The 18,932-nt window shown below is 51.4% G+C and overlaps 1 protein-coding gene across 2 annotated transcripts in view; it reads left to right on the top strand.

Annotated features, from left to right (window-relative positions):
- The window catches only part of Nfatc2 (nuclear factor of activated T cells 2), a 115,726-nt gene that overhangs the window by 34,859 nt on the left and 61,935 nt on the right, over window positions 1-18,932 (top strand). For both annotated transcript variants that reach the window (XM_020175153.2, XM_074074983.1), the window contains 2 exons: window positions 16,196-16,398; window positions 17,316-17,488. In XM_020175153.2, the coding sequence (XP_020030742.1) occupies window positions 16,196-16,398; window positions 17,316-17,488 (376 nt within the window). The remainder of the gene's footprint in view (window positions 1-16,195; window positions 16,399-17,315; window positions 17,489-18,932) is intronic.

The following is an 18,932-nucleotide window of genomic DNA, read 5'->3' as shown; positions in this document are numbered from 1 at the left end:
TCTTCTTGCTGTCACCTCCTCAAAGAAATGTTCCCTGGTTCCTCTCTCAAAATAGCCACCTTTCTTTCCCCTGCTGTCTCTGTCCCTGTGCTTGTGTGTTATTTTCTTTTGTAGCCTGATAGAAGTCTTCCGTCCTTCTCTCCTCCCATCCTCCTATTCTTCCACCCATCCACCATCCCACCATTGTGAGTGTCCCCTCCTACTTCTCTGAGGTACTGGGGAGCCCCGACTTGCTGTGGCCTGGGGGCCGCTGGGAGTGTGGGTGAGGGACATGTGGAGGCAGGCGGCCCCTCTGTGGCTTTCCTGTGCTAGCGTAAGTGGAGGAAGGGCCAGTTTGGTTCACTGGGACGTGCCCACGCTTCCCCAGCCCCTCAGCTCTGTGGTCAGCGTGCCCTGGGTTTGCGGAGGCAGACAGAAGTTGTGACTTGATGGGATAACTGCAAGTTAGTTTTATAGTGATTAAGAAGAAGAAAAAAAACCCTTTATTTTTCACTTTCCTTTTTTAATCAAGAAGCCTGCTGTGGGTGTTCCCTTGCGGTTTTTTCAGTCAAAGGGAGGGTTGTTGTTGACCTGCGACTTCCCTTGGGGCTTCAGCCTCGTGTGTGTCTAACTTTAACCTTGAACTAGTGCTTTTAGAGCTGTGGCAGGGTTGGGGTCCTGGGCATCTCTGAACAAGGCTGCTTGCTTGTTCATTGTGTCTCCCCCGTCCCTGGTGTCCTTCCTGTTCCCAGGCATCCCCTCCTGCCCACCACTCCTCTCCTCTCCCGAGCAGTGGGGCTGGCTGACTGGGGAGGCTGGACACAGAGTGACCATCATCTAGCAGGAGGGGTGTCGTGAGCCCTAAGCACCCGGAGGTGTGCTTGTGTGTACGTGTCGTGAGAGGTGTTGGGCCAGGGCTTTCTAACAGGGAATCTTGGGGAACAAAATGCAAGAAGGGAGCCATCCATACACAAGACTGTGGAGAGGTCAGAGGAGAGGTCAGAGGCCCCCGAGCAGCCAGCGTGTCCTAGGAAGCCTTCTCCCTGGCTCTTGCCCTCGGTCTCACGTGTGTGTCCCTGTCCTCACATACCCTGTCCTTCTGCATTGGTGGGTCTGTTGTTTTCCTTGCTGGGCAGCAGGAGGCTCGGCCGGATACTCCCTGACCCAGGACGCTGGGTGTTAAGTTGTCTGGCAAGCGTGTGGTGCTGTCCTCGGAGTAGCTGTGTGACTTGCCAGGGACCTGGGTGTGAGTTCCGGCTTGGGGCAAGTCCTGTTCTCTCTCGGGGCCAGGGGTTCTTCCTCACCTCTCAAGCCCATCTGCAAAATGGAGCAGATTGTCCCCTTCCCTCTTGTCCTGTAGTCTTCCTGTCTCAGAGGCCATGTTGGGGCAGTAGTGTTCACTCAGTCAATCGGTTAAGCAGTGGCCGAGCATCAGCTGGGCACCCTGCATAGAGGGAGAAATGAAGGTGGTCCCTGCCTTTGGGGAATGCTAGAGACAGAGACAAGAGGAAGCAAGGTCATGGGGCAAGGCCAGTAGCAGGGGGTTTGGAGCCAGATGGCCCAGGTTTGAATCCTGACTCTGTGCTTACTGGCTGTGTGACATGAAATAAATTGCTTAATCTGTCATCTCCTGAAAGAGTGATGACTGCACTGGGCTGAGCCAGGCCTGGCAGAGAGTGTCTGATAAGTGCACAGCAGTCTGTTTCTTTACAGAGAAGAGCTGGCACAGGCAGGTAAGGGCTGTGAGAGAGGAAAGAAGTGGCCAGGGAATCTGGGGCGGCTTCCTGGAAGAGGTGACATTTCAGTGGGTGTTGCAGGACAAAAAGGAAGAAGGTTCCAGGCTTCATGAGTACCTGGTAAGGGCGCAGGTGAGAGAACACCGGGTCTGAGCGCAGGCCTGAACCTGTCCACAGATAGGGTTTGGGCTGCTCAGAGTTTTAAATAACAGTTGATAGGTTACTAACAAGGACGAATTAGGTTTCTCCTACCAAGGCGGTGTCCAGCTGATGGTAATAACCAGAAGATCTGGTGCCATTAGGCTACTTCCCACATCACAGCAGTGACTGGAAGCCAGGTGGTGGCCCTCCTGTAGGCCAGCCCAGGTCACTCATTCACAGTCATTCCTGGCCTCTCGCAGTGTCTCCCTGGTGAACCCGGTCAGGGCTGTGGGAAATACTCTGAGTAGTGACCTTGGGCTTGCTGACTTTAATGCCCAAGTGTTTGCTCAAAGGCTCATTTTTTAACAAAGAAAAGACCTAGGCCGGGTATGGTGGCTCACACCTGTAATCCTAGCTGCTTAGGAGGCAGAAACAGGATAATCACTCAGAGGCCAGCCTGGGCAAAGTTAGTGAGGCCTTATCTGAAAACAGACTAGAAGCAAAAATGGCTGGAGCTTATTGGGGTTTGAACTCTGGACGTCTGTTCGTTAGGAGGTCCTCTACCTCTTGAGCCACACTCCCAGCTCTTGGGACTTGCTTTCAATTGGTTTCCTGTTGTGTCCCTTCTGACTGGGTCCCTTGGGCAGCTTCCTTCGCCTCTCTGAACTCCACAGATGGAAACCCAGTGCCTGGCGCAGAGCTCACAGCTCAGGGCTGAGTGAGACGGTGGCCCCGGCTTCCCGTGTCCACAGCTCGGGGAGATGAGCAGCCATCCTAACAGTGCCTTAGGCAGCTTGGAGGGAGGTTTGAAGTTGATGGTGGCGTTGGGAAGGGTGGTGACTACTGGCTTTGGGGACTCACTGTGTGCCAGCCACTGCTCTGCACTCTTTCTACTTTTTCCATGGACACAGCCCATGAGCAGGTGGCCCTTGTTACGAACGTGTACCCATGGAGCCTGTAGGTGTGGCTGGTGTCCCCAGCCCTGAAGGGTTCTGAGACATGGATGGGGCCTGAGGATGCCGTGGTCAGAGGCAGCCTGTTGTGGGGCCAGGCTCTTGATAAATAACTGTCCCCATCGCAGCGGGGAGCACCCATGTTCTGGGGACATGGGCGAGGAATCATGCGTGGAGCATGTGTCTCCTGTCCCTTGGACTCTGTCCGTCTCTCACATGCCTGCATCTCAGGGAAGCAGCCCTGTCATGTTTCCTGATGGCGATGACCTAAGACCAGGTGGCTGTCACTCTGTCACTCTGGTTGGCCTCTCATGCAGTTGTGCTTATGTCCAGACCCTGGTCAGTGAGATGGGTGATCATGGTGGACAGACACCCAAGTAATGGGAGGCTCTTCACCCCAAGAGGACGGGAGAATGGCTGTTCACCTGGGGTGCACCTGGTGGGGGCAGGAGGAGGGTGATGCCTGCAAGGTCAAAACCATTCTTTTGGCTCATTGTCGACTTCTCTACACTCAGATGCGCCATTATGACACTGACCCTTACCCTGCACTCACAATGGCCCATGAGGAAATAAAGTGATCACAGGAAAAGTGAAAGGTAGCATATATTGAGCATGTACTGTATGCTGGCACTGCTTCTAAGAGCTCTGCATCCATCAGCTCATTTAGTCCTGGGAACCCCACTGACTGGGCAGGTGCAAGGGTCCGAGTGACCCACCCAAGGTCAGCGATGAGTGAGGGCCATAGGTGGGACTTGCTTGGGTGGGCTGAGCCCACAGCTTGCTCTCCACAGCCTGCTCCACTACTCTGGGATCTCCTCCTGGTTTCCTGGTGGCAAAGCCAGGGCTGAGGTTTCAGCCACTTTGCCGGTGCCACGTGGTTGACCAGAGGTCCAGGCTAAGGCCTCCAGTGTGCGTGCTTTGTGCAGATCGAGGATCCAGGGTGACATGAAAGGAGCCCGCCAGCTGGCGGAAGCTCCCTTGGAGGCCGACCAGAGCGTTCAGCAGCCCCGGGACAGCCACACTTCCTCCCGCGTGCATGGGCCTTAGGGCTCTTCCAAGTGGCCTGGCCCCGATCCAGCAGCCTGCTCCCGTGGGGCAGGCAGTGTCACCGGAGGGAGCCACGACCCTTTGAAGCCCTCCAGGCGGCAGCCCCTTTATCTTGGCCTGGTGCTGGTTTTGACCGGAAAGGGAAGCAGAGGAAGGGCTTTTGTGTTTGGTTCTTGTTAAGTGAGGCTGCCGGGGTTTTGTTGTTCGTTTTCCCACCTTTCAGCGAAAGGATGATGGATGATTCTATGGTTCTGGGCGGCCCTTGAAGCCCGCCACACGCCGTGCCGCTTGCACGCACGCACTGTCATGGTGCATGGCCTCCTCTGTGTCCTGCGAGACCCCGGGCTGCAGCCCCGAGTGGCAGTGGTCACCACGTGCAGGGCTGTGGGTTTGGGCCCCTCCCCCCGACCTCGTCTACACAGGAAGACATGAAATCGGATTTGAGGCTGAGGCTTGGGCTCCGGGGTGAGGAGTTGCTGGGTGTGCTGGGGCCCACGTGACACAGTGTGTAGTGCCTACCTGTTTCTGCCATGTTCGTGGCACATGACGCCCCCTCCTAGCCGTGCAGGGGTGGCGCTCCGTCTGTTCACTGCAGCAGGTCTTGTGTCCTTGCTGAGAGCCTGTGGGGAGTAGCAGTGGTCCGGCAGTTTTCTCGACCAGCCTGGTGATGATCTGGGGAAAGTGCTGTAGTCTGCACTTTCCCGTCCAAGTTCTACAAACTGTGCTTCTGTGGCCAGGAGAGAAGTTGATTAATTGTGTGTTAATCAACACTTTTAACGTCTCTAATTATTTTATATGGGATCTTTATTTTAGTGTCTTTGTGTGCACCTTTGGTTTGCAACTGATGTCCTGGCTTCTTCTTTTCCTTTTATTTTGGGGGGTGGGGTTGTTACAGACAGGGTCTCACTGTGATGTCCAGGCTGGCCTGGAACTCTTGATCCTCCTGCCTCAGCTTCCTGAACGCTGGGATTATAGGCATGTGCCACTGCACCCAGCTATGAAGTTTCTTTTGAAATAAGTTTCTGTAAGTAAAGATGTGAATTAAATAGTAACTGACAGTCCAGTAAAAGACCAGGATTGTAACCGGGGAGTGAGGTCTGGGGAATGATGTTTTAGCCATTTCTGAGCGTACTTTCTTCTTCCTTTAGGGATGACCGTTGTCAAGAGAATGGGTCTTGGAGTTAGACCTATGGGGTCAGAATCCTTGCTGCTCTCTTCCTAGCTGTGTGATCTTTAGCAAATTGCCTACCCTCTCTGTTCTTCAGTTGAAATGAATAGCATCCCCCTGTCAGGGTTGGAGGAGGATGCAGTGACTTGCCAGATAGCCACATTCACAAGGCTGCCAGGGCTTCAGCAAGCACTCAGTATATTGTGAGGTGTCGCTGTGGTGGTGGTGGTTGTGATAACTTACAGCACCCCTGTCCACACAGACACATTTTCCTTCACGTGACCTTTTTGGTGAATAGACAGGGCTCAACAAATATTAGTTGCTTTGAATTTTAAATTTTGAGAAAGCTGCCAGGCCTGTCACCTTTTAACCAGAAGAAAAGCAATTGGGAAACCAGACAGAAGGCAAGCAGTGGTTTTATTTCTAGTGAGTGCCAACGTCCCCCTAGGTGGGTCAGTTGCCGTCTTCTCCTGCTTCCCCTCCCCTCCCGGGAACAGTGTTCGAGCTGCCCGCATTCAGACGGTGAGTAAGAGGCAGAGGACGGGTAGTTCTGCGCGCTTCCGACCAGTCGGATCCCTTGGCGCTTGTATCTGGCAGCTTCTTGCGGGTCTGCAGTCAGCTCTCGCTTTTCAGAGGAATCATTTTTTAGGAGTCCCTTTGTGAAGCGGGCACCGATGCACCTGCACTTGGCACCTGGAGTTTGTTTGAACCGAGGCCCTCTAGCCATGCCTGTCCTGCTCCCACTGGGAGGCAGTGGCGGAGAACGTGGAGGCACAGAGGATGTGACACCGTGGTGAGAGGACAGTGGCGTCTCAGCAGGCTTTAGCTGCATATTACAGAAAACCCCAAATAGCAGTTGCTTACACACCCAAGAATTTATTCTCTTCCACAGCGAGTACAGAGATGGGGAGTCCAAAGTGCTATGAAGTTACCAGGAATCCAGGGTTCTTCTTTCCTCCTGTTCTGCTCCAAGGGACTTCATGGTCCAAAATGATTGCTGGCTGGAGCTGCAGCCTTCTCACCCACATCCCATGCAGTAGGGATTCTGAAAAATGAAGGGAGACAGGGCGCAACAGCCAGGTCAGTTTCCTCTCAGGACCCCCTGTAAGTCCTCCACACACTCCTGCTTCTGTCGCATTGGCCACATCTAGTAACGGGGCTCTGCAAGGATGTCTAAGGACGACAGGTGCCTAGCTGGGTCACTGGCGCCGCAGAGAAACATATCCTGTTACTGAGGAGGGGCGGGTGACAGAGAAGGGAGCGGGGGATCTCCACCACACTGCAGGGACCTCAGAGATGCTGTGATGCTGGTTTCATGGTCCTTTGTTTGTCATCTAATTTTCTGTTGCCTGGAGTCTGGACTGGGGACTATTAAATCTGTGGTGTGCCAGAGCTTTGGGAGGTCCCCATGATGGGTGACCTGGGGGACCTGTGAGATTGTCCCTTGAGAACTTGCATTGAACCCTGTGTCCCTCCAGTGGGCTGTCTGTCATTCCCAGGCATCCGCTCTGTGTGCCGTGGCACAGGTTAGTCAAGGGCAGTATGAGCCCTGTGTCCTCTCCTGTAAGGTCCATGTGGGGCTGTGTCTGTCTGGACTCAGACAGAGCTCAGGTGGGGGCGGAGGCCCCACAAGATATTGCCCCAAGTGCTGAGCGAGGCATTTTGGTGTCACATTTTAGTCAGGTTTATTCCTTCTGTCTAAGCTAGCATATGCTCGTTGTAGAACAATATGTAGAAAATATGGACTGCTCGTTAGCCCTGTGAGAGGGCTCCGTGAAGGACACAGATAGGGTGTCTGCCAGCATGGACTGTTGGTTCCCAGGTGTGGCAGACGCAGACGCAGACGCAGAGCAGGCAACATATTGTAAATACGTTGGGATGAAGTGTCTTAAAGGAAACAGTGGGTGGTTCAAGGGAATGCTGGAAGGCATTTCCTTTGTGTTGGAGGTGTTACGAGGGGCCTTTCCAGGGACAGCCAGGAATCAGATGGAACATTCCAGATAGAGGGCAAGGGCCCTGAGGCAGGGGAGCTTCCGCTGCTTGAGAAATGGCTAGGAGGCCCCGGGTGGCTGCCTGCAGTAGACGAGGGGAGGAACAGGAGTGCTAGCAGCAGGCAAAGCTGGGGAGAGCAGAGGGACGCAGTCGTGGGAGACGGGACTTTGCCCCACAATGCTGGCATTGATTTCTCTGTGCACTGGGAAGCCATTGGCAGGTGTTAAGTAGGCAGCAATGTGACCTCATTTGCTGCGAGGAGCCCCCTGTGGCTGATTATGGAGACTGTATTTGGGACAGGGCATAGGGAGAGGCAGAGATCAGCAGGGGGCAGGTGCAGGTGAGTGATAGGGCGGTGTGCTCTCAGGACGCTGGGCTGCCTGTTCTCGTTGGCACGGGCTATTGTTCCTGCCCAGCCGATCTGCAGAAAAAGCCCTTTCTTCACACTTTAACTAACTTGTGTGGTCCTCAGTGTTGTGACTTTGTTCCCCAAAGGACAGTTGCTAGTGTCCAGAGATGAAGAGGTGCTGACTGGCATCTCGTGGTTAAAGAGGCTAGGGCTGCCGCTAAACCTCCCAAAAGGACAGGGCGGGCCCATGGCAAGGGATTATTTGGGCCCCAAATCAACAGTTGTCCTTGGCCTACAGCTCTGAGGGGACTTAGTTGTCACTCACATGTGTTAATTCAATTGTGAGACTGTGATAATCTCCAGGGTTACCATCGGCTGTGTCTTGAACTTGTCCCTCAAGGTTGTCACATTGGAACTTAGATCCCAGTGCAGCAGTGTTGAGCAGCAGGACCTTTACAAAGGGATCAGGCTGTGAGGGCCAGGACTCGTCCATGGATTAATGCTGTTGTCTTGGGAGTGGGTTCCTGCTGAAAGCATGAGTTTCCTGCCCTGCCCCTCATGCTCTCTTGCCCCCCGCCCCCTCCCCCTTCTGCCACTGGGTGGTGTGATGAGAAGGCCTTTGCCAGGTGTGGGCCCCTTGGCTGCCTGCAAAACCATAAGAGAGAGTAACAGGTGTTCAGTGATAGCAAAAAATGAACCAAGATGACATCCATCCAGAGAGGCCCCTGATTCTTCCCTGAAGGGACGGGTGTCCATCACTCTCTGAGAGGCGCTGGAGCGATGAATGACTGAGGAAGGACTGAATGAGCCCAGAGCTGTCCCTGCGGTGGCACGGTGAGTCAGACTGGCCAGCCAGGCCTCCTGGCGCTCAAGAACAGGCTCCTTGTTCCTGAATGATGCGATTTGTTGATCTTCCAGGGGCCCCGCCTCTCCCAGGTCAGCGACAGAGGCCGTCTCAGTGCCGTCTAGCCATGTGCCCAGGGTGAGCGCTCTGCAGAGAGCCCTCCAAAAACCCACCCTTTGAGACCAAAGAAATTGGATCTTAAAATCCCAAAATAGAGTGCGGAAAGGTACACATCACGTCTGCCTTCTCCCTTTCCCCCTTGTGGCAAAAGTGACTCAGAATTCTTGGTCTGGCTCCAGAGAGACCTGCACAGCCCGAGGAGGGGCAGCACAGTGGGGACAGCTCCCCTGGTGTGGGCCAGCCGGCTTGGCCACTGTCTTGCCCTTCACAAGGACTGTCCCTTGCTGCTCCTGGCTCAGGGTCTTTTCCAGCTTTGGTTGCAGTGAAAGATGAGAGGCCAGATCTGCTTGTCCAGATGTCTCTGTGGGACATTTATGGGAGGCTGACTGCAGCTTCCTTAGGCCGATTCATCGTGTGTCGGGTTGGGGCTGCCACAGGTCCTCGATCATCCCCAGCATGCTTGGGGCCTTCCCAGGCTGTCATGCTGGGGACTGTCACAGGCAGATAATTGCACGGTGGCCCCTCCTGGGAGTGGAGTCCTCTCTGTCTTCCTGCTTCCTGGAGTCCAGGGAGCGCTGGGCAGACAGCAGTCACCTGGTTCTCAGTGAGAGACCAGCGTCCCAAGTGAAACCCCTGGACGGCTGCTTTTGAAGGGTGCTTGCCCCTCTCCTCTGGTCCTGAGGTGAACAAAGGGCAGCAGGGCACACTGCTGGGCTTCACTTTTCCCTCGCCGCCTCCACGAGGCTGCCAAGTCACTGTCCTTTCCATTCAGTCTCAAGATGGTAAAGTTCATTTTTCCAGCCCGAGTTTGTCTCCTCTTCGACTTCCAGTGTAATTGGCCTGGTATAATATGTCTCTTTCACGGCAAGCCACATTCCTGCAGACTGGCTCAAATGGCAGGGACACGGCAGGCTGCAAACGCAGGAACACTTCCAGACGCAAACAGGCCTTCTCTCTCAAGAGCACGGAGATGAGTCAGCCACAATGTGTCAGTCCATGTAGGAACCCAGGACTCACTCTATTCATCTGTTTATTCAGCAAATATTTATCAGACATCTACTCTGTGCCAGGGACCATCCGAGATGCCAGGGCACAGCGATGCTCAAGCTTACATCCTAGTGGAGGGGAAGGGATAGAAGGAAGTTCATGTAACCACACTCACCACTGTTAGGGAAGAGATAGATGGGAAGCTGCTGGGGAGGTTGTGCTGTAGCTAGGCTACTCAGAGAAGGCCCTGCATTTAGGCTGAGACCTGAAGTATCAGGAGCAGTCAGCCCTGGGAAGACCCAGGGGAAGAAGGCTGCAGCCTATGGGAATAGCTCGTGCAAAGGCCCTCAAGTTGGTGACACAGACGGGCCAGGTGATGCAGGAATCTCAGGCTGCTATGAGGTGTTTGGATTTTATTCTAAGTGCACCAGAAGTGAGTTCTATTTTAGAGCTGAGGACATCCTTCAAGATTGTTTCTTCCAAGGACCAAGGCCAGAGAAGAGGAGTTGAATTGCCAAATTGTAGGTGAGAGGTGAGTAAAGGCTAGCATGTACTAGTACCTGTGACAGGTCTCACACATAACTCACTCGATCCTCCCAGCAGCCTCATGAGCTATGCACTCCGCCAGCCCCATTTACAGAAGGAGAAACTGAGGCCCGAGATGTAGACTCACTTTCTTACCATGGCACAGTAAGTGCTGGTGCTGGGAGGTCAACAAGCCCAGGAAGCTGACTGAGGCTCAGTGACTCCTTCTCCATCCTGTGCTGGCTCTACACAGGAGGGGCCCAGAAAGGACTTGGAAAGACCTCATTCGGCTTCTTCAAAACAAAACAAGCCAGCTGTACCCAAGGGTCTGCTTTGAGAAGGTTCATGTGTGCAAATCCAGGACTTTCAGACTCAGCTCTTACATGACATAGTCCAGTTGGAGCTCCTCCATCCAGGGAGACATCTGGGGCCAGGCTGACCCTCCTGTGTGGTAGATGGGGTTGTGGGGAGCATGGGGGGTGGGTGAGCAGGGAGGGAAAACTTCAGCTTGAGGGAGGGGCACGTGATCTGCTGTGTGTACTCAGAGACTCCAGGGAACCGTGCGTGGCCTACGCCCATTAGACCAGAACGCCCTGCCCTAGCCACTCCACACTGGCGTTGGGGGTATCCTCCTGGTCCTGGACGTGGCCATGGTAATTGGGAGCAAATTCAGCGTGTTTCAGGGCCCGAATGCAGCCAGTGAGTGTGCTTGCTGTGCGGTAGATGGGTCTGTTTTTAATCTCCATCAATGTGAGAAGTAGAGAATGGCTTGATCTTAAATTTAGACTATGAGGAAAGGACTCAGGTTGTTCTTAGCCCATGTAGAATGCCTTGTTCTTTTTATGGCTTCCGTGTGATTTCAGATCGTATCACTGCTAGAACGTGCCTGGCTACTTAGTGGACCCACTATCAGTAAGAGGGCAGACACGGCTGCCACCCTCATTGCACCCTGGTGATCCTGTCACCTCTGTTGGGAACAGGGAAGGCCAGGTGCCAGTCATCCACCAGCCTGGTCCTGCCCACATTGGGCAGGCAGGCCCTATGACAATGGCTATCTGTCACAGAAAGGAAGGGTCTGTAGAGAGGAGACTTGCTCACCCCAGCCCCGGTCTCACCTGTCGCATTGCATAGGTGCTGTAAGCTCTGTGCCCACCACTGGAAGCACTGGGCTGGGCTGCTGCCCCTCAGGCTGAGTTCTAGTGGGGGAGGCACAGCAGGAAGCCAACATACCAGCTGTGCAGTGTGGTGATGGGAACCGGGCGGATGAGGCAACCTGAAGTAGGTAGGTGGGTGGAGGGTGATGAGGTGCCTGGTGAGAACGCCATGCAGGGTGGGCAGCCTGTGAAGCTCTCCCTATTGAGGGGGTCATCTGAGAGTGGATGGAGGAAGAGAGGGCGGGCCCTGTGCAGTCCAAGCAGTGGGAGCTGTAAACATGGAGACCCCAGCCTGGCTCCCCGGAGATGACAGCCAATGTGGCTGTGCGGGGTGGAGGGATGGACCCTGAAGGACCCTGAGTCACCTTCAGGACTCTGGCTTCTCCATCTGAGTAAGATGTCTACTGTCGAGCAGCGCTGAGGTCATTCTGGCTGTGGTGCAGAGAGGACTGTGTGGCTCAGGTAGAGAGGACAGGTGGCAGATGAGTGGGGCTTAGGAGGAATTGGAACCAAATCGGCAGGACTTTGAGACAGCCAGCATGGGTTGAGGCAGAGGGGACCTTTACTGAAGTAAGTCATTCTGTGCGCGTGTGCGTGAGGCAGGGTGGGGTTAGGAGCTTTGGCTTTCATCTTCAAAAACAAGTGTGGAAATGAGGATCCGTGTGTGTGTGGTGTGTGTGTGTGTGTGTGTAACTTTTCTCCCTGGGGCTGTCCCTTCTTTGGAGTGAAGACTTTGAGGACACACCAATTTGCTAGTGCTCCACATTCAACAGAAAGGCTACTTAACATTTGAGTGTTTGATTTCAACTAAAATTCAAAACAGTTTGTCTGGCCAGTTGCCATTTTGAAAATTAGTCCCACATTTTGGGTCTGAGTCACCTAGCTGAGCTTACGGCGTGTCCAGATTGTGATGGTTCCACTCAGGACTCAACCACTTCTTGACAGGGCAAAAGCAACACGTGGTCAAGGGAAAAGAACTTTGACCTTGAATCTTTCCTCAAGCCAGCGGCACACATCCGATCCTCTCTTGATGTCACCCAGCAATGGCAGCGAGCATGGCTCCCAGTCAACCCTGCAGTCCTGAGGGGAAACACTTGGTGCTCTACATTGCTAAGCCAGGGGCACCACTAGTGGGTGTTTATGCATCGTCCATTAATGGATTTCAACCTTATCGGGATATGGCCATTGAAACTAGAGGAGCATCTGTCCAAGGGAGGGCATTTGAGACTGTCGCATAAAACAGGATTTAAGGACAGGATTTATTATCAAGCAGAAACATGTGTCTGTGTAGCTACAAAAAAGGATGGAAAGCACAACATTTCAACGAAGCAAGAAGAAAACGCTAGTGATTGCATAGGATGGCAACTGTCATAAATGACGCATTGTATATTTCACATTTGCTCAAAGAGTAGAGTTTAATATTTTCACTATAAAAATAAGTGTGGGAGCTGGTGTGGTGGCTTGTGCTTGTGTTGGGTGCTGTGTCCTTCTTCTCCCCCTCCCTCCTCCTCTCTCTTCACTTCCTCCCCTTGTGCAGCAGGAAGGTCATTCTTGATCTTGTAAGCTGGTGTCTGCTCGTGGCTCCTCCGAGGACCTGTGTTTTCTGACCCAGAGGTCCAGATCAGAGAGCAGAGAGTCCACCAGCTGCCCAGGGTGTGGGGAGGATGGTATTGAGAAGGCAGTCTTGGAGCCTGAGAGCTGGGGGTTCACATCCTGGCTCTGTCCTGTGTTTGACTGGGCAAGTTGCCCAACCTTAGCAGGCCTCAGCTTCCTCAGTCATCAGATGGATAGTGACCGACCTGTCCTGTAGAGTTGGTTGTGCAAGGCGTGAGAAATGTTGAGTGCTGTGTTTGGCACGAGGGAAGCAGGCACTGTGCACTGCTGCGGTTGTGACAGTGGCTGTTCTTTCATCACTGCCATTGCAAACACAGTGAATGAGGGCCCTGCTACCTTGGAACTCAGGTTCAGGTGGGAGGAGAGGAAATTAGTAAATGAATAAGGGCATTTTAGATGGAAATAAATATTTTAGTGCTATGCTAGTGGATGCTTCGTCTCCAGGCAGAAGCCCTGCTTTGTAGCATTTGCCAGTTTTTTGGTGTAAATATTCCCACCAAGGCTGGAAATATACACACACAGCTGACCAGTGTGGTGTCAACTGGCTTTGAAAATTTCTAAACATTTCACAGTTAAATTCTAGCAAGGCATAAAGAGCTGGCCTGGTACTGGGTGTGTGCAAATCACATGGTTCAAGAAAGAGGTGAAGCTCTGGGAACTAAGTGTGCATTGAAAGAATATTCCAGGCAGGGATGATGGCTGGTGCAAAGGCCCTGAGATCAGAATGAGCTTGGTGTGTTGAGGGAACAGGAAGAGGGTTGATGAAGGCCTCTTGTAGCAGGATGGAGAGAGAAGGCCGAGGTGGGGCTGTGGGGAGCCTCAGAGACCACTGTGCCACTGAATTTGGATTCTATTCTAAGGCCACAGGAAGTCTTTGGAGGGTTGTAAACAGGGGGTGTCCGGATCTGATTTGCATTTTTAAAATATCACCAAGCTGCTCTATGAAAGACCAGCAAAAGGCAAGTGGGGTGTCGGAGGTTCCCCAAGTGAGAGGCAATGGTGCACCAGCAAGGGAGGGGACAGAAGTGGCTGACGCAGGTAGAGCTGAGGGGACGTGACCGAGCTCTCTCCAGGTGCCCCCAGCATGGAAGGAGGATGCAGGCTCCTGCTTCCATCCTGCCTGGCTTCCTCCTGACACCAAGGACCTGTGTTCACCAGGCCTGACAAATCCAGGAGGGAGATGAAGAAATACGTTTATCTTGGGGCTCGTGCAAAGTAAAACAAAATCTCCTCTCGATCCTTCCCTTCTTCCCTTTGCTTTTGCAGCTCAGAACAGTACGTGATCTTCAGATAAGAGTTTCTGACTTGGCCTTTCATCTTCCCCAAGCCCCAGACACTTATGTCAGTGCTGTGTGTGCTATCAGATATGAGCAGGCTGCATCCAGCTTGGCTCCCACCCAGCCTGCCTCACTGTGGCTTTTATTTTTAGTTTTTTCATACACATATATAATGTACTTTAGTTGTATTCAAGCTCCATTTACCCTGGCCTGGCCCCCTTCTCCCCTCCCACTGATCCTCCCCCCCATTCTACTTCTTTAATGTCCTTTAATTTTCTGTCTGTGTGTTTTAGAAGGAGCCACCAGAGCTCATCTTTCCAGAGCCCCAGTGTCCAATGGTGTCACGTCCTGTGATAATGGAAATATTTTATATCCATGCCACCCACTGTGGTGACTTTAGCCACATGTGGCTAATAGGAGTCAGAAACTGAATTTTCAATTTTGTTTGATTTTTTTAATTAGTCTGTGTGTGTGGCTAGTAGCTTGTCCATTGGCCATGTGTGGTCATATGTCACCCTGGGACCTTTGTTTGTTTTTGGCAGGTGATAGGAGCTCCTACAGAAGTTTTACAGAACTTCAGAGAAGGTTGGGATCTTAATTGTCCCTTGTCACAGTCATCCTCAACTTGCAGAGAAAGGAATGGAGGCACCGAAGGATTAAATATTGAATTAGCGTTGCTGTTCCAGGGACTGGCAGGAACTCATCATCAAACTCTCAGAGCAATGATCTTCTGTCTTTTGTTATCCAATGTATGTTTAAAACTAATATTAAAAATCCCAGGCTTCCAGTAATATATTCTTTCTATGCTATGGTGGATAAAGTTCAAATCCTCTTTGACCACTTTGTCAATCTTGAGCTCCTCCTCCATCCCTTGAGGTAGTGATGGTGTGGTCTGTTTGGAGCATATCCTTCCACACCTTTCTTTGTTGCAGCTATATATGTATCAGTGGATGCATGGAAAACATTCTGCTTTGTTCTGTGAGCACCAGGTTTTGACACATTGTTTCTCTTCCTTTCAACAATGTGTGCTGAATCCTGGTCAGTTCACAGATGCTACTGTAATAATTTTTTTAAGCCCCAGCTTGGTATTTCTTTGCTTGGGTCTGTCATGTTAGTCCAGTCTTTGATATAACTGATTAGTCAACGTTTTATCACAACTCTGGCATGCACAATGCTTTTCTAGAATGCGTGCTGATTTTTAAATTTTTATATGTATTTTTATTGGAGCTGTTGCTCCAGTCCACTTTAGAATTTTTACACCATGTGTAATTTATCAGCTGCATGAGACTGCCTGTTTGTGCACAGTCTCCAAAACACTTGATGTTATCAGCTGTCTGCATGTATGCCGATCTAACAGCAAAAAATGGCGTCACCTGGTTGCCAAATTTGCATTTTTCTATTTACAAGTCAAATTGATCCCGTGTTCTGTGATGACAGCCATCTTTCTTACCATCTTTCTGTTTCATAGATGTTAGGAATTCATCCAGCAAATACGTAGTTAGAATGCTCACTGGGAGCCAAGTATGATTCTGCACGCTAGGGATTTTTTGTGGCAAGTGAAATAGACAAACATCCCTGCCCTCAAAGAGGGAGCCAATTTATTTGTGAGGAAAAGCCCTGGGCACCAGGAAGGAAGACGTAATCTAGTGTGTTAGGTTGAATTAAATAAAGATGAAGCTAGGAAAAGTCATTAGACAGGGATGGGGTGGAGGGTGGGTTTTATTTGGGCTGCCAGCAAACCTTGTCTCCTTATGGTAGTCACCTTTATGTGCTCTGTGTGTCCAGCTCTCGAGTGTTAAGTGGTGAATGCATTTTCTTCTAGCCTTTATTTTTTAACTTAGACTACTCAGCTTTTGCCTTGCTCCTTTTTTTAAAATTACCAAATCAAACTTTGTTAATTGGAATATTGTTGAGTAATTAGTGATGGTTCTTTCTCCTGGTCTTCCAGGCAACTGTAGTCGGGCTCTGGTGTCCTTCCAGATTGTCTCTTGTCCTCTCTGCTGTGTGACATTTCCCTGATCCTTGGTTACCAGTTAAATATACTTTCTGCCTGTTTCTCCATAAACAAAATTCTAAGCTACACTCTTTCTCATGGCTACGTAATACTCTACTTTAGCAGGGATCCCTGCAATTTACCCAAGCAGTCCCCTTGGGTTGGACATCTAGGTTGCTCCCAGTTCTGCGTTCATCTAGACCATGCAGCCCTGTCACACTCTTTGGCTGCCTGCAAGCCTCTCTGATCTTTTTTGGTGGTCAGACTAGAGCCCTCGCACACTGAATGTGAGTGATTTTGTTTTTCCCCACCCCAGCTCCACGGCTACATGGAGAACAAACCTCTGGGATTGCAGATCTTTATCGGCACAGCCGACGAGCGGATCCTCAAGCCGCATGCCTTCTACCAGGTACACCGCATCACAGGAAAAACTGTCACCACCACCAGCTATGAGAAGCTCGTGGGTAACACCAAAGTCCTGGAGATCCCCCTGGAGCCAAAGAACAACATGCGGGCAACGTAAGGCCTGGCGGGAGTGAGGGCTGCGGGTCTTATCGGCAAGTGAACAGGGGCGGAGTGGGGGGTGGGGGGAGTGGGAGTCTACAGAGGTGGCTGCAGCAGCCCTGAGTGGCCTCCCCGATCGCTACAGTGCTCCCTAATGATTTGTATTTTTTAAGTTTATATTTGAAAAGTACTGAATGTAAATGTTTGTCTTCATACTGGGAGAAGGAATACGCACAAGTCTTTTAATCATGTAAGCTGGGATGAGGTTAAATTCTTGTACATTTAAAAAATTGCTTTGACCCAAAGAAATTGTGCTTCGGTGACACTGGGAGGTGAAACTTACAAAAGTGATCTGCTAAAAAAAAAACAAACAAAAAAACAAACAAACAAAAAAAAAAACTTAAAAGACCTTTTTATGAGAAAATAAATTCAAACTTACAGAAAAACCATAAGAAGGGTGCAGAGAACCAGGGCTTTCACCTTGCCTTCCTGGTTGCTAGTGTCTGCATTTGTGTCATTACTTCCTCTCTCTCTCCCCCCTGCATTTTTCCCCTGAGCCGTTGGAGAGCTGGATGGAGGCGCTGTGCCATTTCACTTTTTAAAATGTCAGTGAGCATCTCCTCATGGAAGATGCTGTGCCCAATCACCGTGCATTTATCAAGTTCAAGAGAGTAGGGTGGCTACGCTGTCCTTGCCTCGGTGAGGATCACTCCACAGTCAGTTTTCACCCTGTGTGTTTGAGGTTTTTCAGGTCCTTTTGTGAGAAGAGCTGGCATGAAAAATTTCCCTAGGGGAGTCATCTCCCGTAGGGAGTCGGCATCGTGGTGGGCATTCCCGGCTGGCTGCCCACGGCGGCTCTGTGGGTGACTCAGCCGTGCTCTGCACTGTGCCCACGGCGCTGTGTTAACCGTGGGCTCTCAACCTCCGCACAGCATCGACTGCGCCGGGATCCTGAAGCTGCGAAACGCCGACATCGAGCTGCGCAAGGGCGAGACGGACATCGGGAGGAAGAACACCCGGGTGCGGCTGGTGTTCCGCGTCCACATCCCCGAGCCCAGCGGCCGGATCGTGTCCTTGCAGACCGCGTCCAACCCCATCGAGTGCTGTGAGTCTAGCTCGGGCCCGGTCCCTCCCTGGGGGTGTACCTCCCTGAGCTTCCGCGCTGGGCACTGCACCTGGCCAGGTACCCAGGTGGCTTCCCTGCATGCACAGGACTCACAGGACACGTAGTTGGCCAGGGGTGACCAAGAGGCCACGGAAGGTTTTACCTCTGCTTCTGTTTACTTGTAGAGGGTTTTGTGGCTTCACAGGAAATTAAAAAACAGCCCAGCTAATGGGTAGCCCACGGCTTTGCTTAGAAGACTTGAAAAGGATGAATGTTCTGGTTTAAAAAGGGTAGATGCATTTGGAACAGGGTCGTACACGGTGTCCATCTTTTCTCTTCCTCCTTTCTCCTTTTCGGTAAAAATAACAATCAGGTCACAATGGCTTTGACCTCTGGCTCTGCCCCTTGCTGTGCTAAGCGGCCCTTGGCTCTGACCAGCATTCTTAGGGCCATTTTACCAATACAAAGGGTGGAGTCACAAGTGCACACAACCAAAAGGCAGTGTGGCTGGGATTTGAACCAGAGTTTTTGTGCACGCCACCCCTGCCCCGCCCCTCCCTGTGTGTTGACTGTGGTCTGTGTGAGGTCAGGTGCTAGGCAGAGTGCCGGGCATCCATGGGGCAGCAAGATGCATTCTGTGTCCTCAGTGAGCTCACAGTCTGTGAGGATAAAGGCCCCACCACACACAGTGGTTGTGAAGTGGCTGAAGATTTTAGGAACCTGGTATGAAGTACCTGAGAACCAGCACTAGTTGAGAAAGTGAGCAGAAACCTGGCTCACTTCTGCCAGGCTTCGAAACAAGCAGCTTTGAGCTTATTTGCCTGTACTTTTTAGGAGTGTTTGGCTGTGAGTTTTGGCAGTACTGGGGTTTGAACTCAGGGCCTCACACTTGCTAGGCAGGTGCTCTACCACTTGAGCCACTCCACCAGCTGACATTTTGCAATGACACACAACAAAGCTTACTGTTTGCTATGTTTTTAAAAGTTTCGAAATTATTTTTAAAAGCATAAGGAGAAAAGTAAGAATTGTTTCAGAAACAAAAATTGTATTTTATGTTGTCATCATCATGTTCCGTGTTAAGCTATGTTTCAGGATGTTTTCTTTTTATTGGACATTTTGTCGTAACTTGATGTCACAAAATCAATTTCCTACGGAGGTCAGGTGGCAGAAAGGAGACAAGTAGGTTGGATGGCAGGCAGTAAGGAATAGTGGAGACTGGGGATCAGTGTAGCCCAAATCTCATTTTAAAAGATAAATTATAAATCTGATTTAAAAAAAAAAAAAAGGTAACTGAGCCAGGGGTGTAGCTCAGTGGGAGAGTTTGTACTAGGCACGCACACAACCCTGGTTCCATCTCTGGCGCATACATGTTTGTGTGCACACACGCACACACAATCATTAAAAAATGACAACAAATTTGAAATACTCTGTGGGACAGAAAAAA

This window comes from Castor canadensis, chromosome 5, assembly GCF_047511655.1.
Source record: "Castor canadensis chromosome 5, mCasCan1.hap1v2, whole genome shotgun sequence".
NCBI lineage: Eukaryota > Metazoa > Chordata > Mammalia > Rodentia > Castoridae > Castor > Castor canadensis.
Note: the sequence above shows the minus strand (reverse complement) of the source record. Positions and strands in the feature narration are given on the sequence as shown.